Raw genomic sequence first — 27404 nt, forward strand, 5'->3', positions numbered from 1 at the left:
TGGATAAGATATTTTGGTGGTTGGGTGTGAGTTTCACGTATTTCGAGGCATTAATGAGGTTGTCTAAATTTTTTCGGGATCAAAGTTTGTTTTCAAGTTTAAAAATCAATTTTGGAACTATGTTCATGACATAAGCACAAACCCATATGGTTTAAAATGGTTTTGACACGTTTTGGGATGGTAGAAGGTCGGGTCGAGTCATATGTTGAAAATCGAGATTCGAAGAAAGTGTGACTAAAGTCGAGTTGTTTTTTTTAGAAGTCAAGTGTATTTTAAAATTTTTCTTTCATGACCATTCACTAAATTTAAAAAAAAAATGCAAAAAATAGCTTAATAATGCTGGGCGAGCACTCACCCAGCCTGATTAAGGGCCAATAGGCCTTTAATCATTAAAATGGGCAGCTGCCCGATTTTATACTGGGCAACTGCGCAGTTAAGCTGAAAAAAAAGATTCAGATTTTACAAAATAAAACATGCACACACACACCACCAACACAACACGGACACACACACACACACACACACGACCCAACACAAACACAAACACACACAACTCATGGATTAATACCCAAGATTGTTGGTGCAATTCAATCCATTGCATTCAATCAAGGAATTCAAGTTATGCATTTTTTCTCCTATCTCTTCTCTTCACATTTTGAGCCGAAATTTCAATCATATTCCTAGGCATATTGAGGAGTTTGGGATGAATTAAATGGTTTAGTGGATTTGTGTGTGATTAAAAAAAAAATGAGGCTTTGATTCAAACATTACTCTCTTGCAACTTAGAACAAAATTTAGTGCCTTTAAGGTGTATGATAAATTGCCTAAGACGAGATTATTAGGTAAGTAGGGAAAGTCTAGTAATTGGAAACAATGATATGTGTTGGAGATTGTTTTTGGTATTGAAATTCGCAAAAATTGCATTAGAAAACACCAATAATTTGAATTGTACACCATGGATACATATCAACAAACTCAACACAAATTTCGTCCCTCCCCCCTTCATCTAGCCCAAACAACCTCCATTTAATCTCAAATTTGGGCGTGAGTTGGACCAACATATAAACTTTCATATGCCCAGAGATCGCTCTAGAAAAGTTCATTCTTTCCTAAAGTAGCCTAGTGGTGAAAATCCTTAGTCAATTTTGGGGTACAAATGTGTGATCAATCTTTTTATGTTAGTTTAGGGAATGTGAGTGGTATTATATTCATTTATTCGAGACATACCCTATACAATAACATTTTCTCAAGCATGGAATAGGTTGTTACATTTTGGCACATGAAAATCGGCAAAGTTTGGGGGTATTCTCCACTTTACCTTATTTTTATGCTTGTTACCTATATGCTTACATTCTCTATATTCATATGTAGGTACAAAATGCCACCAAAAAGAAAGGTTTCAACTCAAGAAAAAGGGAAGTCTAAAGTTAGCGAAACCTTGACCCATCGCCAACGGGTAAATGGAAATCTGGATGACGAGGATATTCTATGGTTTGTGAACGTTGAGACTCGTGACAATTTTGAGTCGAAGTGGAAAGATAAGAAAGTTTATCAAGAGCGACGGGTCATACTTGAAGATTTCGGAGGAATGTTATTGGAGAGAATCATACACCATTGTGGGTGGGAAAAAGTTATTGATACGCCTCACGCGACATACCCTACATTGGTAAAGGAATTCTTCGCCAACTACAATGCTGACATTGATAACCCAGAATCTTCACATAGAAATCAAACATGGGTTAGAGGAAAATGGATCAAGTTCGGCCCAACAACAATTGACAGGTATTATGGGTTGAATCACACTCATGTAGAGCCATTACCTGGGGAGCAAGACATGGCACTAGTAACACATTCTCTATATGGTAGAGAAGTTGATTGGACACTTAATTCATCTCGATTCCTGCATAACGAGCTAACTCCAGAGCTCAGACTCTTGCACATCATCTTCTGCACAAACATTTACCCTACATCCTAGAGGACGAGATTCAATGAAGAAAGGGCAAGGTTACTTTATCGTATGGCAAGAGTGCGTAAGTTTGACCTGGGAGCCCATATATATGCCTCCATACAAGAGTTGGCCTCGTCCATAGATACTCAGCACAGTATTATGTTTCCTTGCTTAATCAGTGGGATTTTTCTAGTAGCCGGGGTACCACTGTTGCCAAGAGAAGAGAGTGTAGCTCCCGATGCACCAATCAGTAAAAGAACAATTGAAAATTCAGAGGCTAGATTGAGAGGAGTAGAGAGAGTACATTGTCTTGAATCGGGACCTCATCAACCCCAGCAAGTCCCAGATGCTAATATAGTCCTCCTTAGTAGATAGTTGTCTTAGATGCAGGTAACTCAAGTAGAGCTGGGTAGATCTATTGGCACCATGACAAATGCTTTGGAGGCAATGAGCGAACACAACTGGATATGCAGAAGGAGTTGCAAAGTGGAAGTGTACAAGTGTGAGGGTTCCAGCTAAGTGATGACTGAACACGCTATGATCAAAGAACAATCACTTTTGCTTATAGTCAAGTAAATGAGCAGATGATGGGTTTCGGGGGTCAACTGGAGATAATGATCGGAATGTACACTGGATAGCAAGAGCCATCAAATCTCTTAGAACCACAAGTTCATCCAGCCAGGCAGACCAACCCGATACCTCTACTCATCAGCATCCACCCTCAGAAAATATCTGATCTTTTACTCTTTCGTTTTGCGTACTTTTGCTCTTGCATTGGGGACAATGTAATATTTTGTTTGGGGTGGCATAACTTTGGTTTCCATTTTTCGTCCCATTATTTATATTCATCAGCAGCTGTATTTAATTTTTATTTTATGTGTGATTGTTGAGTGATAAAAAGAAGTGGAAAGTTCCAATGTTTTGTCTATTTCTTTTATAAATTTGTGTGCTTGTGTGGGTTTGATAATCTTGCCGGCTATGATGTGATTATCGGACATTTATAAACTGTGGATATGATGCTGAATAGATTAACTAATACTTGTTGATGTAATACTTGACACTCTTTATCCACGTCACTCATGACTGCATGTTGAGTTAGTGATTGAAATTTTTTTGACACAAGGTAGAAGAAGAATGATAATCCTCTACTGAATTAACTCGTAAACCACCTTAAAACGGTTTGGAAATGGTTGAGCAATTATAGGGCTACATTGAGATAAGTGGGGGCTCCATGAGTGAATTTTGTTTCGTGGATTGCCTAGATAAGTGAGGTGAAGATTAGTTGAAAGCCTTAAGTTGGGTTGGTTTTTGAAGCTAAATGTCTAGAAAAATAAAGAGGGGCATAAAATTTAGCTTGTGTAAACATGACACTTCTTTCCTAGCCTTTATTACTTGAGCAATTAAACCTGCAAGGGTTTAAAACTTGGTGCCTTAAAGCCAACTGGTTTGGGAGTCATGGCCTAAAGCTCGCTAAAGGAGTCATATAGAAAGCAAGAAAGGGAGAAGTTGACAAAAGGTCATATGATCAAGCCTTTATAAGTCGAGTGAATAAGCCTGCAAGGTTTCAAAATCTGGTGCCCTAAAACCAATTGGTTTGGAAATTATCGATCTAAAACTCGTTACAAGGGTTATATAGAAAGCAAATGAGAAGATGATAGAAAAAAAAAATAAGAGACAATAACATGAATAAAACCCCTCTGACATTTGGTTGATAGAACTATACCTTTGATGTGAGGCAAGTGGCTTAGTTTAATCTTAAGGTTTGAAACAATCAAATTAGGAAAGTGTTGACGTAAATTTGTAGTAGTGAGATCTATCCAAACTAAGAGAAGGTAAGGCTTTTAATACTTTAAATTCTAACCTTAGAACACTTTGGGATTATTGAGTGAAAAGAATAAGCTTGGGGTGTGTATCTCTCGAGCGATGAAATGATATATTTAACCACTATGGGTAAGGAATAAACCAATCATGATCTTGATATGTTGACATGAGTTCACACACACGTTAAGTCTTGCATTTGACATGTAAATGTGGATTTTATTCTGGCACTATTGAAACGTTTCTCATGTTGATTACTGAATTTCAATCCCGAGACATGGTAGGTTATTAAGCCATGTTTTGTGTAGAGTTAAGTTATTATCTTGTTTGAGAATAAACAATAGTTCAAGTTTTGAGGATTTGATAAGTGTATTTTTTACACACTTATTTGGCCACAAAACATGATTAAGTGTTGATCAAAGCATTTGAATTATGGTTAATTTTATGTAATTATATTTTGTAGGACTATATTGATGAATGTAGCGAAATTCAAGAGAAAAGAAACGAAAAAGGATAAAAAAAAGGAAGAAATCCAAAGTATGAGGACTAAGTTGTAACATTTCAATAGTTGATTCAGACTACAAAATGAAGATTAAAGATATTACGGGTTCAATTGGATGCAATTGAAAGTTAAAGGGTTGAAAATGCAAGAGAAAGGGCTTAAAAGAATAAAAAATCGACTTCGAGGACTAAAATGTAACATATGGAAGAAATTTTACCTGGGCGACAGCCCAGTTATAAAAATCGGGCAATCACCCCATATGTTTTTCTTATTACCAAGAAGAAAATCGCCCAGGCCAATCGCGGCGAAATTTTTCTGATTTCCTTTTCTAATTAAAACTCTTATGAAAACAAATCTTTGGAGTCTTTTAAAAGCTCTAGGGACGTCCAAAAATGAGGAGAACACATTGGGATGCAAGAAACCACATTTTGGAGAGGATTTTGAGTGGAATTAACAAAGGATTGCACGAAGATCAAGAAGATTTATCAAGAATTCATAACCCGATGATGCTTCTTCTTCAATATATGATGTATTTCGATATTATTTCCATGTTAGGCTAGATTTACATGTACTAGGAGATCGATGTACCATGTGATGAGATCTTTAAATTTCTAGTTTTACAATTTGATATCAAAACACGTTTTGATTGTTTGAATGATTTATATGCAATTATTGCTTTCCGCAGTTAAAGACTCGTAATTATGTGAGTTTGAATGACTTGTTCTTGCATTTGAGGGAAATAGAATAGGTTCAACACTGTATAAATCATCATAGGGTCCGATAGGGAATAGAAATATACTATTATGCCCTACGTGAATCTATAAGTGCTTACAAAATCGCATGCATTTTTATATATACACTTTTCATAGAGATATAGGCCGGTGATATGTAAAAATCTGTTCAATACATCTTCAGAGAGAATATTGGATAGATTTAGGAGCATTGATTCGTCAATAACTCAATCTTGTTGTCACATTGTAAAATTAGGGTTTGAGGTGATTGTTGCATGGGAAATTGTGATCCTAGTACGCTTAATTTACATTGAATACTACAAATTTACGTTTTTGACAGTTGTTTTGCATTCTAGGTTGTTAAAAATCGTGTCTTGTATATTAATCTTATTTCAATCGTAAAAATTGCATAAACTAGGGTTTGCATTCCAATTTAGGGTTTTCTTTCTAAATTAGGGTTTATTTAGGTAAACATTCATATTGAGTAATTTAGTTTCGATTAAGACTACGACAGGTAAAATTAAATTACTCAATCTCTATAGGATGATATTCAGACTCTAAAAATTCATTTTATTACTTGTTAACAAATCGTGCACTTGCGGTGATTTTAATCGAAAGAAAATATTTCGTGAACAACATACCTCGTGAGTATAAAAGTTTACCACTTTGTCTAGCATTTGAATCCAATTACAAAATTTGTGGAGGTGCATTCATTTGGATAAATTGTTTTATCATGAAATAGCACAACTTCTTGTTTATATAAATTTAGAAAATTTATTTAAGGAAGGAATATTTTTTAAGTTATGATGTTAAGTTTGAGTCTATCTTAGGTTTGTGGGGAGGTTAGTATTGGTGGTGTAAATTGCTTTCTCAATTTTAGTTTGGATCTACCTAGGACTTCCGGGATAGAGATTTTGTCTAAAATTATATCTTTAATAGAAGTTAGAAAAGAAGAATGATCACTTCAAGATAATAACTTGAGCCACGATAGAATTAGAATTTATTGCTCTAACAGTGCAGGTAAAGAAACGAATGATTTAGACATTTCATATTAGATATTCTATATGGGTTTTTCTTCTTTTATAGTCCACGTCGAACCCCTCATGTAAAGGGGCTGTGAACAGTGTTGTGTGTCCTTTCTATATAATCAGAGCATGTGTCAACCGAGCTATAACAGCTAGATCGGAAAATTTTGTGCATAACAATAATTCAAGACATATACATCATGGACATAATATCATTGGAAAATTGCTCTCAACTTGAACAATATTGATTAATTTTGTCAAGTCGAAAGGACACCTAGCGAATCTATTTACAAATGGTTATCTAGATAGAGAGAATGGACTACGCATCAAGAGAACTAGTTGTAAAGCCTAATTTTATGGGTCAACTTAATGGAAACCTATCCTTTTTTATTGAAAATCTCATAGACTAGGTTCAATATGAAAATTAATCATGACTATCTCGATTGTAAGCACTTACAAATTTAACTTCTCTCCATTTTTATTATGTAAATAAGTTCCAACTTGGTCAGTTCTATGAGAATATTTTTTTTAATTATTTTTTTAACGATTTTCTTGAATGTACTTGTAGAACTTAGAGTTCATGACCAAAATATTGAATAAAATAAGGAATCAAATTTGATATGAGAGATAATATGTTAATTCTGTTACATAGATCACTTACACTATTGACTGATTGTTCAAAATGTTGTTTCCATTGTTTAGTCAAGTAAGTTCAATGGATTTTTACTAAAGAAATTTTGAAAGAAAAAGCTACCTGTTACCTTTTAGATTGTAGTCGTCATCCTCTTTTATTTAGTCAACTTATTACATTCATGTGAAGAATGTTGAAATTTGCATATTGTTTAATGATTATGTTTGAATCGATTAAGTCTCCAATGGATAAAATGATTTGGTGGGTCTATTCAAGGGCAATGAGGGCATAAAGGAGTCGTGAGTCATGAACTTCGAATGGAGTGTGATCTTGACCACTACATCATATCTCAATTTGAAATTGTGTGATCTAATAGTTAGAATAAATTTTCGTGCAATTATTCCAAATAGACAAACAAATCATGCTTCAATGTCATGGAATTTTACCAAGCATTTTGCCAGGTTTACACTTGGTAAACTGAGATTGGCAATTAGATACAAAATAATTTTAATACTGTCAATCACAATCACTCATTCCCCCCTAGCACAATTTCCTTGTAATATCCCCTGTACAAGGGGCTTTATCGTAGACATATTGGAATCTATAAATTGGACTCACATAATTTCATTTTATTTATCCATATTGAATTCTAGAACAAATGATTTATAAAAGTCATTCTCCTTCCAAACCTATTAAAAATAGTTTTTAAATTATCTTCGAGTTATAGTGTTTAATATTATCCAGAATACGATCAAGTTTGGCTTGTTCAACAAAATTAACATTATCTTGTGTTAATTTTTAAAGAACCATGGTGCCATGAAAGTCTTACGTCCTTTTGATTAATCTATTTTAATAAGATTTGTAATTAAATGCCTCTCTTTCGTTCTTTTCTCTTTTCTTTTTAATCTCCTTATAATTTTGAGAAGTTAGAAAAAGTCCGCTGAAGTGAACAAGATGAGTGGCTTTTTTTTTGCTATATTGAAAGTTTGTTTGGTATAGATTTAAAGTCAATTAAAATCAATTTTTTGACTGTTATTTCACTATTTCAGCCTTCATTTTTGAATTCTTTTCTCACAGATAAGATCTACTTTATCTCTAACGATCAAAAAATTGATTTCAAAATTCCTCCCAAACAAACTGGTGCTCAATTCCAATTGTTCCTCCATTTCTAGCAGGTCTTTATTTTGTTCATTTTCATACCCATGTCTTGATTTTGATTGGTCGAAATTTTATCCAATATTTTGTATATTAATTAGACGAATAGAATATAAATAGGGTAATTATATCACCACTACAAATTTTACTAAATACACTATAATTTTCTTATTTACTAAAATAATCATAAGTAAAATTACATAATTAGAATTTTAATATACTTTTTAATTAAATAAATTATTATCACACCACGAAAGTAAAACTTAATTTCTTTCTTCATTTTTTCTCAACATTTTAGTGTTCATAGTTTTTCCAGCGACTTTTGCCTTCTTTCATGGTGACAAAATAAAAATTTTCCTCACTGTAAATGAATTCATTTTTTCTATTTATTTGTCGAGTTTGAAAATTAAGGATCTTATTTTTTGTTGAGTCAAACAGATTTATTATGATTATAAAACAAGTAAGTAAAATTATAAATTTATGTTTCAACTTTCGAGAATTTTTGTGTATGAGATCTATTAGTTTCCTTGGATTTTTGTGTAAGTATATGAATTTCTCTCCATCTATAATACACCAAATCATAAAAAAAAATTGAGAAAAAAAGAAAAAGGATGATGGGAAGTCAAACATAGAATCTTTCTGCAAATGGTCTGAATGTACTTTAAAGAATTTAACATGATGTTACAATTAAAATCTCATTAAAAGCAATTAGAAAGGCTATTGTGGTGCAAAATTTTTGTGACGAAAAGATTTTTTTACCAATAATGCACTTGGTACAAAATCTCTATGACGAAAAGATAATGCAAATTCTTGTTTTAGAATTAATGAAAATGTTTAAATGATGAAAAAAATGAGAAGTAATATTGGGATGATAAGTACACCACTTTTTTTTTTTTTTTTTTTTTTTTCCTTTTTTTTTTTAAAATAATATTGTACGGCTAACAATTCATTTATTTTCAATTTGACCCATTTACTATGTATTATTTGATTGAATAATCCTTTATATTGGAATGGATGAAGAGTCAAAAGGTTAAATCCACGCGAGGGGATGAGTCAAGCGAATTTTGAATTAGAATTCTAAACTTTTGTCCATCCTTCGTCATAATAATACCTCAAGGTTTGTCGCGATAACTTGGCATTATGGCATATCTACCATACGCCATTTTTAGTTTTTATTGGATACTAAGTATAATTGTAAATTTGTTGTAGTGTATTTGTTGAAAATATATTTTAATTTTGGTGTGATTATAATGTGGTGTAGGAAATAAATGTTGTGGTGGTAGTTACCCATATAAATATGCACCAAAGTTTTTCAACCTTCAAATAAAATAAGGAAAAAAGGCTTCCGAGGTATAGTCTAGTGATGTAAAGGACAGGAGAGAGACAGTCGTAATGTGGGGGTTCGATTCATGAAATATGAAATTAGATTCCTTGTAGGCGTAATGTACAAATCGCTCTTGTTCCTTATGTGACATATTCCACAATTTATCTCCCCCAAAGCTCTGAGGATGGGACGGTGAGGCCTCAAATTTGGGTTTCAACCTTTTTATTGATTTATTTTTTCTTTTTTAATAAGGAAAAAAGGAAGAAGGAAAAAGAAGAGCATATGACAATCGTCCATCTGTATTTGACTCTCTGTGCGGAGTAACCTTAACAGCATCAAAAGCAACGTGAGGTACCTGTATCTCTATTTCAAATTTCTGTAAATTTTTTGGGAAGTCAATGCAGAGTTACAGGTAATATTTTTTGGGAGAAAATTATAGAATTTCAAGATGTGCATCGATTATTCTGCTCGATTTTCTATCTGGGTCTGGATTTTTTGTTGAAACTCTCGCGATTTCATTGTGTAGTTTTCAGTTATGGTTGATTAGTTTGGTGGGGGTACATTTACTCGAATCTTGAGTCATACTTCAATACTGTAGTTTTTCATATAGTCCGTGCAGCATTCTTGAAGTGATGGTGTAATATGCCTTCAATAAGAGCTGTAGTTTGTGGAACTCAAGAATAACGTCAATTGGTTGGGTTATTAATATTTGCATTCACTGGTTTAAGAATTTGATTTTAACTTTTTAAAAGTAACAAATATGGTTTTCATAACTTAAATTTCCGAACCTAATGCATTGGATTCTTTCTTGTTAATTGTAATTTAGCTTTATGCTTTCATTCATGTTCTATAAGATATTTTTGTTGGAGGAACCTTTCTTCACCTAAACTAAACTGGAGACAAAATCAGACTGGCCAGAATGGTGGACCATAGGAAGGAAACCACTCTTCAATTTGCACCTTTTCAGAGTGCTGTGGAAGAGGGTTTTTGGCGTAGTTTGTCTTCATTGAAGCTCAACAAGCTATGGCTCGATGAGTCTCCAATTCCAATAACTGGTAAACCTTCTGTTACATTTGACTTAGATTTACATGCCAAGAAGTCATCCCTGATTTTTGCTGTTTATAGCCCGTTCTTCAAAAGTTACAATTTGTTGGAGGGAATTTTGCACCTTGATATATTTTTGGCTTATTTTCTGTCTTGTAACCAGGAAAAGATCAAACTAATATTTTACAAATCATGCATAGCACCTAGTTTATGCTTGCACAAATTGCAAGTTTAGGGGTTGGCTTAAGCTAGAGAGAAAAGGTTCATGCTGATCTGTGGATCTATGTGTTGGCGATGTGTCATCTAAGGTAGGCAGGGTGGTGTAAACTAGAAAGTGATTAAAAAATGTGTATTTTTCATTTATGAAACATGATACTGTCAATACTGCATCAGGAATGACTATTAACCAGAGTTATTAATTAAGATTGTGCATTATTGTATCAAAATTGATGAATAAAATACGGGAAGCTCTTGGGGTATAGGGTGATTGCACAAATTTTAACAGTGCTTTGCCAAGGCTTTAAAGCCTTAAATTCTCTTGGGCATCCTTTCATATTTGTCAATCCTGGAGCAAATGTATCATCTCTTGAAAATTTATGGGAGACATTATTATGAGTAATTTTGACCTAACCAATGATGGATGATGTGAAGAAAGGATAGCATTGACTATTGGATAATGAACATATTTTATGTGGCACACTAAGCCTATCTTTGGCTCATGTTTATAAACTGTTTATAAACCCTTAAACCACTTTTTATTCTCACATCTCAAGGATCCTACAAGTACTACCCACTCATTTCTATCCATTTATAATTTAAATTGTTTACAAACACTTCCTAAACATGTTCTAAGGTTCTTAGAAGGGTTTTTACATGGTTAGATGGTTGTTTTTAGCATTAAAGGAAAAATGAGTTTTGGAAAGCGAGAGGCAGAGTGCACAGGTTAGGCCATAAAAGCTCGTATGAGATCCTAACAAAGTCATGTCATGCTCAATTATCTCTTAATCTAGGCTTATTAGGCCCTTTAATCATTGTTGTAGCTCACTATGTGTTCCATACCCCGTTATCTCCATGTAGCTTCTAAATAGTATGGTAAACAACTATGGGCTCTATATCGGCTAGAGTGTCATCCTCTTAATTTAAACTAATGGACCTCCAAGCAAACACAATGATATAATGGAAGCATAAAAACAGGTGGTCTGCTAACCATGAAATGGTCTTTAGCCTTGGCTATAATTTTATTTCTTGTATTTCTTGTATTTCTTGGTTTCCTATCTCTGATTGCATTCCTGATGAATAAAGCATAATATCCTGTCATGATGTCTGAGCATGTAGGATTGTTTCGTCTGATTTCATGTCAGTTTATTTTTGCACCATGCTCACATCATCAAGTGTCAGAACATTTAACTCGTCTTTCCGAATTATTGCCTACTGAATCAAGTGAACAATCAGCAGTGCTAGAACCAAGCCATAGGAATAGGAATAAGTGTTCTGTCCCTGGCATTCTCTATAATACAAATATATATGAAGGCTTCCAGGCTCTTGACAAGCAAAATTTTACTTAACGCAGAAGCGAAGAAAGTATCTTTGTTGTACATTTCAATATGCAATCCATGTTTTACAATATTCTCGGTAATGAACTTTTAAATTGTTTAGGATACCTTCCATGCCACACCCGAAACTACTAGTGTAACCAGATAAAAGGCGGATTACCCAGGTGGCAAATATGCATCTCATATCAGCTTACTTTTCTTTAAATGTCTGATCTGGGAGATCATTCATTCGGGAAAAGCTGAGGACAATAGCACAATTTTTTCAAGATTCCTTGTTATCTCATTTGCAGACTTAATTAAATGGAGCTTTTATTACTGGTTTGCTTTCCCTGCTCTGATGCTTGATCCTCCTGCAACCTCGGTTATGTTGAAGCCAGCTTCCCACTTGTTTAGCTTAGAAGAGGTGATAGGAATATTAATAATATGGAGAATACTTCTAGCTACTCATTGAGATGTTGGTTTTAATTTAAAAGATACTGTTGCGGCTTATAGGCTGAGTCCCTAGCAGTTGCTTGTAATGAGTGGCATAACCTGTCATCAACAACAGGTAGAGGATTTCATGAGCACGTGTTGATCCATTGTCAATGCTTTTCTTTGTATTTGTGGGGCTAAATCCTCTAGTCTCTTGCAGATATTCCATTCTTCCTGGTTTCTATTGATACAAATTCAATTGCTACTGTTAGGCATCTGATTGACTTTGAAGACTGCCGAAGTAATGGTCATAAGGTCTGTTAATACCACTTAAATATTTGGAAATCTATATGATTATATAGTAATCAAAATGGCTGAAATCCTATTACTGACAAAAACTAATGGAATTCTATATTAGCTTCAATTATTCATAATGGAAGAAACATTTAATTTACATAAATGCATGTCTTTATTCCCTGCTGGTTCTGTTTGGATTTTATGATCCTTATCATCTTCCAAATAATCCCGGCTGGCCTCTTCAAAACTTTCTATTATATATTCATGTAAGATGGAGACTTGAAAAAGTTCCATTTTTATGCCACCGCGAGAATCGTGGTTTTGCGGATCTTGGACTGTCCTTGGTGGGTGAAGCATTGATATCAAATTCACAAGGTAGGGCAGTGGTAATTGAGCAACAACACTTTTCGGGTTCACTTGTCTCATATATATAATTACAATTTTATATGATAAGAGATCTCTGAAAATGTGAACTTTATTTAGGTTGGAAAACCAATTATAATATGCCAAATGCTGTGGGTTGGGAAAGGAATAGAGGAAGAATGGTTCCAAGGTTTATCAGCCTTGCTAACACCATGGATCCAACTAGGTATCTTCTATAAATTATCACTCCACCTACAGAACAGTATTTTTGGTTTTTTCCTCACTACTTTGTGGCTCATTGTTAACAGGTTAGCCAGATCAGCTGCAGATTTGATCTTGAAGCCAATGAGATGGCGTGCCTTGCCTTCATTAAACCTCGATGTTTTGTCTTCGGCAAGATGCCTCCTCCTTGGAGCTGGCACACTTGGATGCCTAGTTTGCTCGAATGCTTATGGTTAGCATTTGAGCACTCTGGTTAAAATTTTATCATTTGTTTGGCTTGATAATCGAAAGCTTATATCTTGAATCGCATTGCCGTCTCTGCATTATTTTCGTATGCACATCCATATTTAGCCATCCGGTGCTCGTACTTCTCAACAATGGATGCTTCATTGAAGGCTGCAAGAAGTTGCCAGGCAAGAAGATCTCCCAAGGACTAACGAAAGAGCAAGAATAAATTTTTGATCAAATTGCAAATCCATAGGTAAGTATTCCACTTCATATGGCACTACAAAAATAATATATTTTCACAAGTTTATATGGTTTTCGTAGGGTTAATTTGAATGAAAAGGCATACAAGAACAAGGTATATATGGATAACAAATTGTTTCTTCAATGATTTCTGTCTTAAGTGAAAGCATTACCACTGTAATGTGAATATCTTTTTGCGGCTTTGACAAGGAATTGCCAAGCATAAAGGCACCGGCGGGTTATGTATGAATTGACAACAATTTCAATTACGTGGACGTTGCTACTGTAATTGGTTTTTTGTTTTGTTAACATTACATGCATTTCATGTGTGTATGCAGTGTGTTTTGGATACTGTTTCGGATCTTAATCCAATTTCAAGTATATTTCTATCATATTTTGATCACTAGCGATTGGACATAAAAATATTAATATATTATTTCGTTGGTCTGTATTCTATAATCCCACAATTTTTGGGATGTAAAAAACTAAAAATTATGATAATCTAAACACGGATCATTCAATGGATTCGGTTCATTTGAGAAAAGTAGTCATTAAACACAAGGGTCGAGCTGGTTACGCAACTCAACTCAATACCTTAGGATATTCATGAACTAATGAGCAGAGTCTTTCAGGAACAATGCTCCAATGCTTGTGCTAGCATTCAGAATGCAATATAGCGATAAACTAGCAACATAGTTTAAGAATGGGGATCACATCATCTATCTGATGGAATATTCCTATATGAAGTTTCTTGAAAGTAGGTTTTGTTTTTTTTTTTTGTTTTTTTTTTTTTTAAGTATATGTAGATACTTGATGTGATTATGCAAACTGCTGGCGATTATAGCCTATTGTTTTTATATATAAATTTCATACAAGTTCTATTTACATGAGCATGAGTAGGTATTTTGACAACAGATATACACAAGGTGAAATGACGAAATCTTGTTCGAAATGGCTTCTTATCTTGCTGTTTTAAGCAGTTGGATAAGAAGCTTGCATCGCAATGCCACAGAGTCCTTCCTCAGCATCAATGCCCCTCTGCATTCTAATGTATCCATTCTCACCCCAACTTGTCCCCCAAGAATTCTTAACCAACCAATACTTAGTACCATCACTAGCTGTCCCATAACCGACTGCTGTAACGCCATGGTCCAGATCAGTCCCGCAGTCTCCAGTGAAAACTCCACTCTTATAGAACTGGAAGTCGGATCCACTAGCATCAATGGCAACAGATACCGGTTGTTTAGCCACGGCTTTAAGCAATGCTGACTCGCTATTGGCTGGAACATCCTCGTATCCTGTAATCTTGGCAGCATGGGAGGATTCCTTCTTACTGTTGCAAGTGTTGTCTGTTCCGGCATATGGGTAAATAGATTCAGTTGTAAGTCCATGATTCTTGATGATGAACTGAAACGCATTATCCATTAGACCTCCACTGCAGCCCATATCTTCACTTGTGTCGCAATCCACAAGTTCTTGTTCAGATAATGAAATCAATTTTCCTGTTGAAAGCTGGTTTATTCCTTCAGTGGCTGCAACAGCTGAGAATGCCCAGCAACATCCTATTGTATTTTTACAAATAGTTAGATAAACATAAAAAAAAAATATAATGTTAGAAGCAGATCAAATATAGAACAAAGAAAATGAGTTAAAAGATTAGTTTGTTAACCAACCACATTGGCCTTGGTCCTTCACACCAGTAACAGCTCCCTTCTTTCTCCAGTCCATGCTCGATGGAGCTGCGGTCATATTTTCATACCTAAATGACGACGCTTTAGGTGACTTTAGGAAAGGGGACATTTTGTATCCATTCCGAGATGCCTGAAACTCCTTGTTTGTCAGATCAGCAAATTGATTTATGCCAAGCTGGTAAGATCGAGTGCCTGCTTTATTAAAAGTCTCGATGTACTCCACATTCTCCTTGAATATTTTGTATCGCGTAGCCTTCTCTGCGCTATTCTTATACTGGCGTCCATATTGTGTCATCCATTGCTCGTGTTTTTCCACCATGGATGCATCTTGCAATGAACGAGCTATGGCTTGAGATGCCCACATCTCCAACACCAGAATTGCAACAAAAATAAGCTTCCAACTGCGAGTCGAAGCCATTCTTTTGAGTAGGAGAGTTTAATGTATTTGAATTTAATGATCTGAAGAAATGTGTTGTGCATCCATTCGAGAGACACAGAGGTATTTATAGAATTCATGGGGTTCATTCTTCTTCAAAATATCATCTTGTTGCATATCAAAGTCCCTGGAAAGTCCGGCAAGTTATGGATGAAAGGGAAATCATGGCTCAATTCCGTGGCTGCTGCTTCATTACATTCAATTAATTAAAGAATGCTTTTATGTCCCGATGAAATATTTTTTTTTATTATTAATAAAAGCATTCAATGAATTCCGTGGCCGATGCTTTATTATTATAAAATAAAAAAAACTGTCTTATCAATTGCTTATGCATTTCTTACTCATTTTCAGCACTAATACTGTACTTATTAATCTCAATAGCTGGTAGAAGCATCGAACTGGGAATTTTTATATTTTTGAAGGAAGATTTGAATTAGAAATACCTAATTCAAGATGCATAGGTTTGATAATGTTGCCACCCTAAAATGTTGAAGTTCTTGACAAGTAATTTTAACTCAACAATATCCATAAAGTAATGGGAACAACACGCGTAGAAAATTGCTTCTTCACTATCTTGATCATAAGCGTTTGCAATCTGCAACGTAATATTGCAACTGCACAAGTCATGAATAAGTTATAAAGTAATGAGAAAAGTTGAATCCTAAGAAGACTTACCTATTTGTGTTTTAGAGATTTATTACTAGTTGATTGAATTGTTAGAGATATACATAAATTAGGTTGATCATTTTAACAAGCCAATCAATTGGCAAGCAACTAATAAAATTAAAGCAATCAAAACTGATAACATTAGCTTAGAGAATATTTGAATGTGAGAAAGTACAAGGATTTTAACTTCACTTAATTATTCACTAATTTCTATCAAGTTCTAGGTTATATTTAATGTTGACGACCGATGTCCCTTCAATGTTCGACAGTTCCTCTCGAGTAAACTCAAAACTTATTATGATGTATGGACTCTCGGTATAATTAAGATTAACAAACGAAAGTGTTAATCACAACCAATATCATCCACTATCACACAAATCACGGTGATATATTTCCCTTCCCTTCAAAATCTTTGTTAAGAGAGCTAAACACACCTTTCAAATTCGAACTTATTTTCGTTTTCTTTCCATTTTCATCAGTGGAGCTCACATTCGGAAGAAAAAAAAAAAAAAACAAAATCAATAATAATGAACTTTGAAATACCCTATTCGTATATCATAAAGCCTTTGTTTAAGAGTCTTATCAACACTATCATATCAATTATCTAATAACTACCAAGGTTTCAATCGTGTTGCAGAGCCTATTGTACAATGGTCTAGCTAGTTGCCAGATATTTTGGCATCATAATATAAATCATCACCATCTGTAAATCCTTGAAGAATCCGAAATGTAAATTTCTTTTACTTGATGTTGATTTAAGTTGTAATCCAGTGTAGTCTGGTATAAAAATTCTAAGGTCCGTTGAATAGTTCGAGTATGTTTCATTGGACTCGTTATACAATGTATAAAATTATAATTTCTTCTTCTTCTTATAAAGTGCAATTTGCTATAAAGTCAACTGCTACTGTCAAGAACATAATACATCCTTGAAGTTGGATTATTTGAAAATGGAATCCAGTTAATTTTTCACCTTTTTCTTCCCCTGAATGCTATGGAATTCCATTTTACGAAGTTTCTTCAAGTATATTCTTTATTCACACATTGGAATCATCATTTGATAGAGATACTTAATGCAAACCACTGGCAATAATTGCCTATCATTTTCATATAAATTTCATTACAGTATTCATTTACAGAAGCAGGAGCAGAAAATTTGACAACAGATATACACAAGGTGAGATGAAGAAGTCTTGATGGAAGTAACTATCAAGTGTGAGACGATATCTTGATGTTCTATGCTGTTGGATAAGAAGCTTGCATGGCAATGCCACAGAGTCCTTCCTCAGCATCAATATCCCTTTGCATTCTAATGTATCCATTCTCACCCCAACTTGTTCCCCAAGAATTCTTAACCAACCAATACTTAGTACCATCACTAGCTGTCCCATAACCGACTGCTGTAACGCCATGGTCCAGATCAGTCCCGCAGTCTCCAGTGAAAACTCCACTCTTATAGAACTGGAAGTCGGATCCACTAGCATCAATGGCAACAGATACCGGTTGTTTAGCCACGGCTTTAAGCAATGCTGACTCGCTATTGGCTGGAACATCCTCGTATCCTGTAATCTTGGCAGCATGGGAGGATTCCTTCTCACTGTTGCAAGAGTTGTCTGTTCCGGCATATGGGTAAATAGATTCAGTTGTAAGTCCGTGATTCTTGATGATGAACTGAAACGCATTATCCATTAGACCTCCACTGCAGCCCATATCTTCACTTGTGTCGCAATCCACAAGTTCTTGTTCAGATAATGAAATCAATTTTCCTGTTGAAAGCTGGTTTATTCCTTCAGTGGCTGCAACAGCTGAGAATGCCCAGCAACATCCTATTGTATTTTTACAAATAGTTAGATAAAATTAAAAATATATATATAATGTTAGAAGCAAATCAAATATAGAACAAAGAAAATGAGTTAAAAGATTAGTTTGTTAACCAACCACATTGGCCTTGGTCCTTCACACCAGTAACAGCTCCCTTCTTTCTCCAGTCCATGCTCGATGGAGCCGCGGTCATATTTTCATACCTAAATGACGACGCTTTAGGTGACTTTAGGAAAGGGGACATTTTGTATCCATTCCGAGATGCCTGAAACTCCTTGTTTGTCAGATCAGCAAATTGATTGATGCCAAGCTGATAAGATCGAGTGCCTGCTTTATTAAAAGTCTCGATGTACTCCACATTCTCCTTGAATATTTTGTATCGCGTAGCCTTCTCTGCACTATTCTTATACTGGCGTCCATATTGTGTCATCCATTGCTCGTGTTTTTCAACCATGGATGCATCTTGCAATGAACGAGCTATGGCTTGAGATGCCCACATCTCCAACACCAGAATTGCCACAAAAATAAGCTTCCAACTGCGCGTCAAAGCCATTCTTTTGAGTAGGAGAGTTTAATGTATTTGAATTTAATGATCTGAAGAAATGTGTTGTGCATCCATTCGAGAGACACAGAGGTATTTATAGAATTCATGGAGTTCATTCTTCTTCAAAATATCATCTTGCTGCATTTCAAAGTCCCTGGAAAGTCCGGCAAGTTATGGATGAAAGGGAAATCATGGCTCAATTCCGTGGCTGCTGCTTCATTACATTCAATTAATTAAAGAATGCTTTTATGTCCCGATGAAATATTTTTTTTATTATTAATAAAAGCATTCAATGAATTCCGTGGCCGATGCTTTATTATTATAAAATAAAAAAAACTGTCTTATCAATTGCTTACTGCATTTCTTACTCATTTTCAGCACTAATACTGTACTTATTAATCTCAATAGCTGGTAGAAGCATCGAACTGGGAATTTTTATATTTTTGAAGGAAGATTTGAATTAGAAATAACTAATTTAAGATGCATAGGTTTGATAATGTTGCCACCCTAAAATGTTGAAGTTCTTGACAATTAATTTTAACTCAACAATATCCATAAAGTAATGGGAACAACACTCGTAGAAAATTGCTTCTTCACTATCTTGATCATAAGCGTTTGCAATCTGCAACGTAATAATGCAACTGCACAAGTCATGAATAAGTTATAAAGTGATGAGAAAAGTTGAATCCTAAGAAGACTTACCTATTTGTGTTTTAGAGATTTATTACTAGTTGATTGAATTGTTAGAGATATACATAAATTAGGTTGATCATTTTAACAAGCTAATCAATTGGCAAGCAACTCATAAAATTAAAGCAATCAAAACTGATAACATTAGCTTAGAGAATATTTGAATGTGAGAAAGTACTCGGATTTTGACTTCACTTAATTATCCACTTTAATTTCTATCAAGTTTTAGGTTATATTCAATGTTGACGATCGATGCCTCTTCAATGTTCGACAATTCTTCTCGAATAAACTCAAAACTTACTATGATGTACGGATTCTCAAAATGATTAAAAATTACAAACTAAAATGTTAATCACAACCAGTATCATCCACGATCCCACTTCTATTCCCTTCAAAACCTTTGTTAAGAGAGCTAAACCACTTTTCACCTCTCTAAAAACTATCCTAAAATTGGCCAAGAAATAAGAAATCAATTAACTCTATGACAAGTAATAAAACATCCAGTAAATGTTTGGAAACTAAAAAAAAAAAAAAAGATCATGGAAATTTAATCTTCAACTTAGGCTTCACATCATCTTCACAATTTAGCACATTTTGTGAAAACGAGAGAAAATACAAAAGTACAAGAAATACACTACCAAACCATGTAATTGAAGTAAAAATGAGAGAAAAGACTTGGAACCCCTCCCTAGGAAAGGATTCAGGAGTGGAAATGAGTTTTAATCTCCTTCCCTTTCAATCTTCTCAATTTCTTCAAAGTTCCTTTTCTATTCTTCCCTATTGTTTTCCCTCTTCTTTGAGCATCCAATAAATGTTCAAAAATCCTCCCCAAAAATGTACCCAGGATAAGCTAGAAAAGTGAAATTTTGAAGGGTTGTGCTGTTGTCCTATATGTTTCTAAGTTCGAAATTCAAAAATGCCATCTAGAAAAAAATGAATTACATAGGAAAAATGTCCTAATTTCATTTTGGAACAATGCTTATATAGCATAGAAAAATCATAAATTTTTTTTACAGAAATAAGACTTGATAGGTTTCCACCAAAAAAAAAAAAAAAAAAAGGGACAACAGAGTGCTGACACGACATCAACCTGTCAAAAGCCTGTGAAAAAAGCCTATGCCTGAGGCTTTTTTCTACATTTTGGCCATCTTTTCTATTTTTTATTTGAATTTCCCAATTCACCGTAAACATGTTTTTTTCCATCTCTATAATCAAAATCACAAAAGCTCAGTCTTGACCCTTTCACTTTGCTTCAAATTTAAACTCATTTTCGTTTTCTTTCCATTTTCTTCAGTGTAGCTCACATTCGAAAATAAAACCCAAAACATGAAAATAAACCAAAATCAATAATAATGAACAAGGAATAATACTCAGTATATCATAAAGCCTTTGTTTAAGAGTCTTATCAATACTATCATATCAATTATCTAATAACTTACCAATGTTTCAATCCGGTTGCAGAGCCATGTGTACTAGATTCTTCCTAGTTGAAGAATACTTTTACTTGCTGTTAATCTAAGTTTAGTCTGGTATATAAATTCTCTAAGGTCCATTGAATAGTTCGAGTATATTTCATCGGACTCTTTATACAATGAAACAACTTTAATTTCTTTTTCTTCTTTAATAAAGTGCAATTTGCTAAAAAAGTCAACTGCTATATTATACTGTCAAGAACATGAATACATCATTGAATTTGGATTATATGAAAATGGAATCCAGTTTCTTTCACCATGTCGTTTCCTGATTGCTATGGAATTCCCTTTTAAGAAGTTTCAAGTATATTCTTCACGCACACATTGAAATCATCATTTGATAGAGATACTTTATGCAAACCACTGGAAATAATTGCCTACATATTCGTATAAATTTCATTACAGTGTTCATTTACAGAAGCATGAGAAGGAAATTTGACAACAGATATACACAAGGTGAAATGACGAGGTCTTGATGTAAATAACTATTTAGTGTGAGATGACATCTTGAAGTTTTATGCAGTTGGATAAGAAGCTTGCATGGCAATGCCACAGATTCCTTCCGCAGCATCAATGTCCCTTTGCATTCTAATGTATCCATTCTCACCCCAACTTGTTCCCCAGGAATTCTTAACTAACCAATACTTAGTACCGTCACTAGCTGTCCCATAACCGACTGCTGTAACTCCATGGTCTAGATCAGTCCCGCATTCTCCAGTGAAAACTCCACTCTTATAGAACTGGAAGTCGGATCCACTAGCATCAATGGCAACAGATACCGGTTGTTTAGCCACGGCTTTAAGCAACGCTGACTCGCTATTGGCCGGAACATCCTCGAATCCTGTAATCTTGGCAGCATGGGAGGATTCCTTCTTACTGTTGCAAGAGTTGTCTGTTCCGGCATATGGGTAATTAGATTCAGTTGTAAGTCCTTGATTCTTGATGATGAACTGAAACGCATTATCCATTAGACCTCCATTGCAGCCCATATCTTCACTTGTGTCACAATCCACAAGTTCTTGTTCAGATAATGAAATCAATTTTCCTGTTGCAAGCTGGTTTATTCCTTCAGTGGCTGCAACGGCTGAGAAAGCCCAGCAACATCCTATTGTATTTGTACAAATTACAAATAGTTAGATGAAAAACAGATTTGATGTTAGAATCAGGAAATATATAACAAAGAATTGAGTTAACCAACCACATTGGCCTTGGTCCTTCACACCAGTAACAGCTCCCTTCTTTCTCCAGTCCATGCTCGATGGAGCTGCGGTCATATTTTCATACCTAAATGACGACGCTTTAGGTGACTTTAGGAAAGGGGACATTTTGTATCCATTCCGAGATGCCTGAAACTCCTTGTTTGTCAGATCAGCAAATTGATTGATGCCAAGCTGATAAGATCGAGTGCCTGCTTTATTAAAAGTCTCGATGTACTCCACATTCTCCTTGAATATTTTGTATCGCGTAGCCTTCTCTGCACTATTCTTATACTGGCGTCCATATTGTGTCATCCATTGCTCGTGTTTTTCAACCATGGATGCATCTTGCAAAGAACGAGCTATGGCTTGAGATGCCCACATCTCCAACACAAGAATTGCAACAAAAATAAGCTTCCAACTGCGAGTCGAAGCCATTCTTTCGAGTAGGAGAGTTTAATGTATTTGAATTTAATGATATGAAGAAATGTTTTGTGCAACCATTCGAGAGACACAGAGGTATTTATAGAATTCATGGAGTTCATTCTTCTTCAAAATATCATCTTGTTGCATTTCAAAGTCCCTGGAAAGCCCGGCAAGTTATGGATGAAAGGGAAATCATAGCTCAATTCCGTGGCTGCTGCTTCATTACATTCAATTAATTAAAGAATGCTTTTATGTCCCGATGAAATATTTTTTTTATTATTAATAAAAGCATTCAATGAATTCCGTGGCCGATGCTTTATTATTATAAAATAAAAAAAACTGTCTTATCAATTGCTTACTGCATTTCTTACTCATTTTCAGCACGAATACTGCACTTATTAATCTCAATGGCTGGTAGAAGCATCGAACTGGGAAGTTTTATATTTTTGAAGGAAGATTTGAACTAGAAATTAATAATTCAAGATGCATAGGTTTGTTAATATTGCCAGCCTAAAATCTTGAAGTTCTTGACAATTAATCTTAACTCGACAATATCCATAAAGTAATCGCAACAACATGCATAGAAAATTGCTTCTTCACTATCTTGATTATAAGCGTTTGCATTAATCTGGGACAACGCAAGTGCACAAGTCATGAATAAGTTATAAATTGATGAGAAAAGTTGAATCCTTAGAAGACTGCCCTATTTGTGTTTTAGTGATTTAATACTAGTTGATTGAATTGTTGGAGATATACATAAATTAGTTTGATCATTTTAACAAACTAATCAATTGGCAAGCAACTAATAAAATTAACGCAATCAAAACTGATAACATTAGCTTAGAGAATATTTGAATGTTAGAAAGTACTAGGATTTTGACTTCACTTAATTATCCACTTTAATTTCTATCAAGTTTTAGGTTATATTTAATGTTGACGATTGATGCCTCTTCAATGTTCGACAGTTCCTCTCGAATAAACTCAAAACTTACTATGATGTACGGATTCTCAAAATGATTAAAAATTACAAACTAGAATGTTAATCACAGCCAATACCATCCACGATCACACTTCTATTCCCTTCAAAACCTTTGTTAAGAGAGCTAAACCACTTTTCACCTCTCTAAAAACTGATCCTAAAATTGGCCAAGAAATAAGAAATCAATTAACTCTATTACAAGTAATAAAACATCCAGTAAATGTTCGGAAACTAAAAAAAAAAAAAAAGAAAAAGGTCATGGAAATTTAATCTTCAACTTAGGCTTCACATCATCTTCACGATTTAGCACATTTTGTGAAAACGAGAGAAAATACAAAAGTACAAGAAATACACCTCCAAACCATGTAAGAAAAGTAAAAATGAGAGAAAAGACTTGGAACCCCTCCCTAGGAAAGGATTCAGGAGTGGTATTGAGTTTTAATCTTCTTCCCTTTCAATCTTCTCAATTTCTTCGAAGTTCCTTTGTATTCTTCCCTATTGTTTTCCCTCTTCTTTGACCATCCAATAAATGTTCAAAAATCCTCCCCATAAATGTTCCCAAGATAAGCTAGAAAAGTGAAATTTCAAAGGGTTGTGCTGTTGTCTTATAGGTTTCTAAGTTCGAAATTCGAAAATGCCATCTAGAAAAAAAGGAATTACATAGGAGAAATGTCCTAATTTCATTTTGGAACAATCCTTATATAGCATAGAAAAATCATCAAAAATTTTATAGAAATCACACTTGGTAGGTTTCCACCAAAAAAAAAAAAAAAGGACAACAGAGTGCTGACACGATAGCACCCCGTCAAAAGCTGTGAAAAAGCCTGTACTCGAGGCTTTTTCTTCATTTTGACCATCTTTTCCTTTTTTTTATTTGAATTTCCTAATTCACCATAATTATGTTTCTTTCTGTATAATCAAAATCACGAAAGCTCAGTCTTGACCCTTTCACTTTGCTTCAAATTCAAACTCTGTGAGAAGAAGAGAAGCTGGTGAAGCTGAGCAAGAGAAGAGAGGAAGGGGGCTGGTTCTGCTGGTTCTGCCGGGCTTCTAGGCGCCAGGAGTGGGTGCCCAGGCGCCCAGTTTCTGCCTCCCCGGCAGTAACATGGCGCCTGGGCGCCACTTCCATGGCGNNTGTTCTTCATGTATTTTGGATTTTTTCACTTTGCCAACTTAGTTTGTTTCTTGGGCATTCATTGGGAATTGTTTTCCCAACAAACTCATTTTCGTTTCTTTCCATTTTCTTCAATGTAGCTCACATTCGAAAATAAAACCTAAAACATGAAAATAAACCAAAATCAATAATAATGAACACGGAAATACTCTGTTAGTATATCATAAAGCCTTTGTTTAAGAGTCTTATCAATACTATCATATCAATTATCTAATAACTTACCAATGTTTCAATCCTGTTGCAGAGCCTAGTGTACTAGATTCTAGCTAGTTGAAGAATACTTTTACTTGCTGTTAATCTTGTAAGTATTATGCCTTAAATTCAATCAATTTTGAATATAAATATTTTTGATATGTAATTAATCCAATTAAATGACAGATCTATTGTTTAATTAATAGACAATTAAATAAATAATAGAGTCCGTAAATTCAAATCTTTGTAATTGTTAATCACAAGGAGTTGTGATTGTGAGATACAAATTACATCTGATTGAATTTTAAATCATCCGTGATCGTAAGTAATAACGAGATACGGATATCGTTATTACGGATAGACCATCACGTATGACATTTCTTACTTGTGAAGTAAGTAACTAATTTCATAAGTTAAAGTGTGGTGACACTTAAATGAACACATGGATGTTCTATTATAGAACAAAACATTGGAGATCCATCGAGAGATTCCCCATGGATAACTATCTGAGTGTCAGTGGTTAATCTCTAACGTTCGATAGTGGAATTGGTCCTTTGACTTGAGATCGTCATGGCATCTTATATGAGGACAGTCATATTTTGGCGGTGTTGGATGTTGCTCTGCAAAGGGCCACTAATACGACATCGTTCAGGTACGTCAAGAATCGTATGAAGGTTGTGATTGATCAATAAAGGATACGTCACTCATAGATAGTAGGAGATTATGATCTGTGTTTCATTCAATTAAGTCGATGATGGAATTCTTGGCCAAGGTGTACTTATAAATCGAAAAAGAGTTTTCGACTTATATTGACTTAATAGTGGAGTGAAAGATATGATCGTTAATCGAGATTGACACACTTCCATATCTCGTAATTGATCGGATCATATTGACGAATGGATTATAGTTTCACGGTAAACGAACGAATTTGGTTTTGTCATACCACGTGACATTTTCCGTCACATGTATTGTTCTGACACATTGCTAGATGTCAATCTGGGACGGCGAGTGTGAACTGATGATAAATTAAAAGGGTGTTTTAATTTATCAATTTTGATTAGATCAAAATAATATTTCACATCATTAGGCATCGTGATCGGGAACCTGATGGGTCGCACACAAAAGAGAATAGGAATATTGCAAATTTGTCAATTAATTAATTTAACAATGTTGGATAAATTTATTAATTGGGTTTGTTATTTATAGGCCTGAATGAATTAATTTGATTAATTAATTTACGGACCGGATTTAATTAAATAGATTAATTAAATATTGGATCGAATCGAGCCAGACCCATTTGGGCTTATATAAATACATGGCTAAAGTTTTCAATCCATATGATTTTTCTCATAATTATTCTTACTAGCACAAGAGGAGAAAACTCTAGTAGCTGCAATCCTATTCTCTGTGTGGATCACCGTTGGAGGCTAGATAATTGGACAGTTGTGGGTGGCAAATCAAGATTGGTGGAACGAAAAGAAAAGCAAAAGGTTTGCAGAATTCTTCAAAGATACAATTTTTATCACGATTTCTATCTAAACACAAAGGGATTCTCGGTGGGAATCGAAATAATTTTAATTTTTCACTGTACATATATAAGTAGATTCCCAACAGTGGTATCGGAGCCTACTTTGTGTTTGTTAGAAATTGCTTTGCATGTTGGAACAATTAAATGTTAATTGTTTTTCTTGTTTTAACGATTAAGGAAATAAATAATTTTTCATGTTCAAAATCAGATTTTGAATAGAAATTATCTTTGGGATTGGAATAATATATGACATCTGTTTACAAAAAAAAAAGAGACAGTATGTCAAGGGGCAGCCGAAGACGCGACGCAGCTGGCAATGGCGCCCGGCAGCTGCATGCTTGCCACTGCTGAAGCGACGAGCTCGCCGTCGGGCGAAAGCAGCGGCATACTACAGCAGCGCATGGCTGCTGCTGAAGGCAAGGAAGTCGCCGCTTTTGTAAGCGGCGACTCCCCGCTGCACATATTGAGTCGCCGCCTCCTAAAACCAAGAAGGGAGCGCCGACAAAGAAGGAATTAATCTAGGGTTTTCAGTCGCTGTTGGGTGTGAAGTTGGGGACGGGGGCTTCTCGATAAATTTGAGAAATTGGAGGTCCCTCTCTGCAATTTAGTAGTAAGGGTCAGTTTTGCAATTTCTGAACTAAGACTTGTTCTGAAATTTTCGAAATATGAAGGGCCTGCTTAAAATTTGCGAAATTGAGAGGTCTTGAGTATAATTTGAAAATGGGTCAAAATGTAAATTTCAAAAGGGGATTTGAATTTAAAATATAAAATGTTTTTAAATTTGATTTTAAATGGGTTTGACCTATAATTTCAATTTTTGACCCAAATTAAAATTTCATTTAAAATTGACGATTTTTTATATTTACTTTAAAATTAGATTTTAACTTAAATATTAAACTTTGAGCCTAATTTTAATTTTATTTTATTTAGTAGTTTTATCCTAAATTAAAATGTTAATTCAATTTAAATTAGAATTGGATTCTAATTTAGTGTTTAATTAAATTATTCACCAAAATATATTCTAAAAATTAGCATTGGATTCTAATTTGACATTTAATTAAATTTTGATTTTAATTAATTTGTCCTACCTTAAAATTTGA

The 27404-nt window shown here is 34.5% G+C and overlaps 4 protein-coding genes across 8 annotated transcripts; 1 reads left to right on the top strand and 3 right to left on the bottom strand.

Annotated features, from left to right (window-relative positions):
* The first annotated feature begins 9394 nt into the window (after nucleotides 1–9394).
* Nucleotides 9395–13884, top strand: LOC111370537 (ubiquitin-like modifier-activating enzyme atg7). Of its 5 annotated transcripts, none has more exons than XM_022992283.1 (10): nucleotides 9395–9546; nucleotides 10044–10189; nucleotides 12022–12134; nucleotides 12224–12278; nucleotides 12363–12457; nucleotides 12625–12814; nucleotides 12923–13028; nucleotides 13111–13256; nucleotides 13376–13505; nucleotides 13556–13884. In XM_022992283.1, exons 1-9 carry the CDS (start codon nucleotides 9533–9535, stop codon nucleotides 13459–13461), a joined length of 951 nt encoding a protein of 316 aa, XP_022848051.1. In that variant the 5' UTR covers nucleotides 9395–9532; the 3' UTR covers nucleotides 13462–13505; nucleotides 13556–13884. The 5 variants fall into 5 exon arrangements, with proteins under 5 accessions (XP_022848051.1, XP_022848050.1, XP_022848049.1 ...); XM_022992282.1 differs by having other exon boundaries at nucleotides 13574–13884; XM_022992281.1 differs by having other exon boundaries at nucleotides 13376–13884.
* A 446-nt stretch (nucleotides 13885–14330) lies between these two features.
* On the bottom strand, nucleotides 14331–15773 carry LOC111370294 (senescence-specific cysteine protease SAG39-like). The gene is made up of 2 exons (XM_022991969.1): nucleotides 15166–15773; nucleotides 14331–15054 (listed from the first exon to the last, which is right to left on the bottom strand). Exons 1-2 carry the CDS (start codon nucleotides 15599–15601, stop codon nucleotides 14465–14467), a joined length of 1026 nt encoding a protein of 341 aa, XP_022847737.1. The 5' UTR covers nucleotides 15602–15773; the 3' UTR covers nucleotides 14331–14464.
* Nucleotides 15774–17376: 1603 nt separating this feature from the next.
* LOC111370538 (senescence-specific cysteine protease SAG39-like) lies at nucleotides 17377–18656 on the bottom strand. Its single transcript, XM_022992286.1, has 2 exons — nucleotides 18221–18656; nucleotides 17377–18108 (listed from the first exon to the last, which is right to left on the bottom strand). Exons 1-2 carry the CDS (start codon nucleotides 18654–18656, stop codon nucleotides 17519–17521), a joined length of 1026 nt encoding a protein of 341 aa, XP_022848054.1. The 3' UTR covers nucleotides 17377–17518.
* Nucleotides 18657–21324: 2668 nt separating this feature from the next.
* Nucleotides 21325–22443, bottom strand: LOC111370540 (senescence-specific cysteine protease SAG39-like). Its single transcript, XM_022992287.1, has 2 exons — nucleotides 22008–22443; nucleotides 21325–21914 (listed from the first exon to the last, which is right to left on the bottom strand). Exons 1-2 carry the CDS (start codon nucleotides 22441–22443, stop codon nucleotides 21325–21327), a joined length of 1026 nt encoding a protein of 341 aa, XP_022848055.1.
* Between the last annotated feature and the right edge of the window lie 4961 nt (nucleotides 22444–27404).

The sequence above is a fragment of the Olea europaea genome, chromosome 21 (genome assembly GCF_002742605.1).
Source record: "Olea europaea var. sylvestris chromosome 21, O_europaea_v1, whole genome shotgun sequence".
Taxonomy (NCBI): Eukaryota; Viridiplantae; Streptophyta; class Magnoliopsida; order Lamiales; family Oleaceae; genus Olea; species Olea europaea.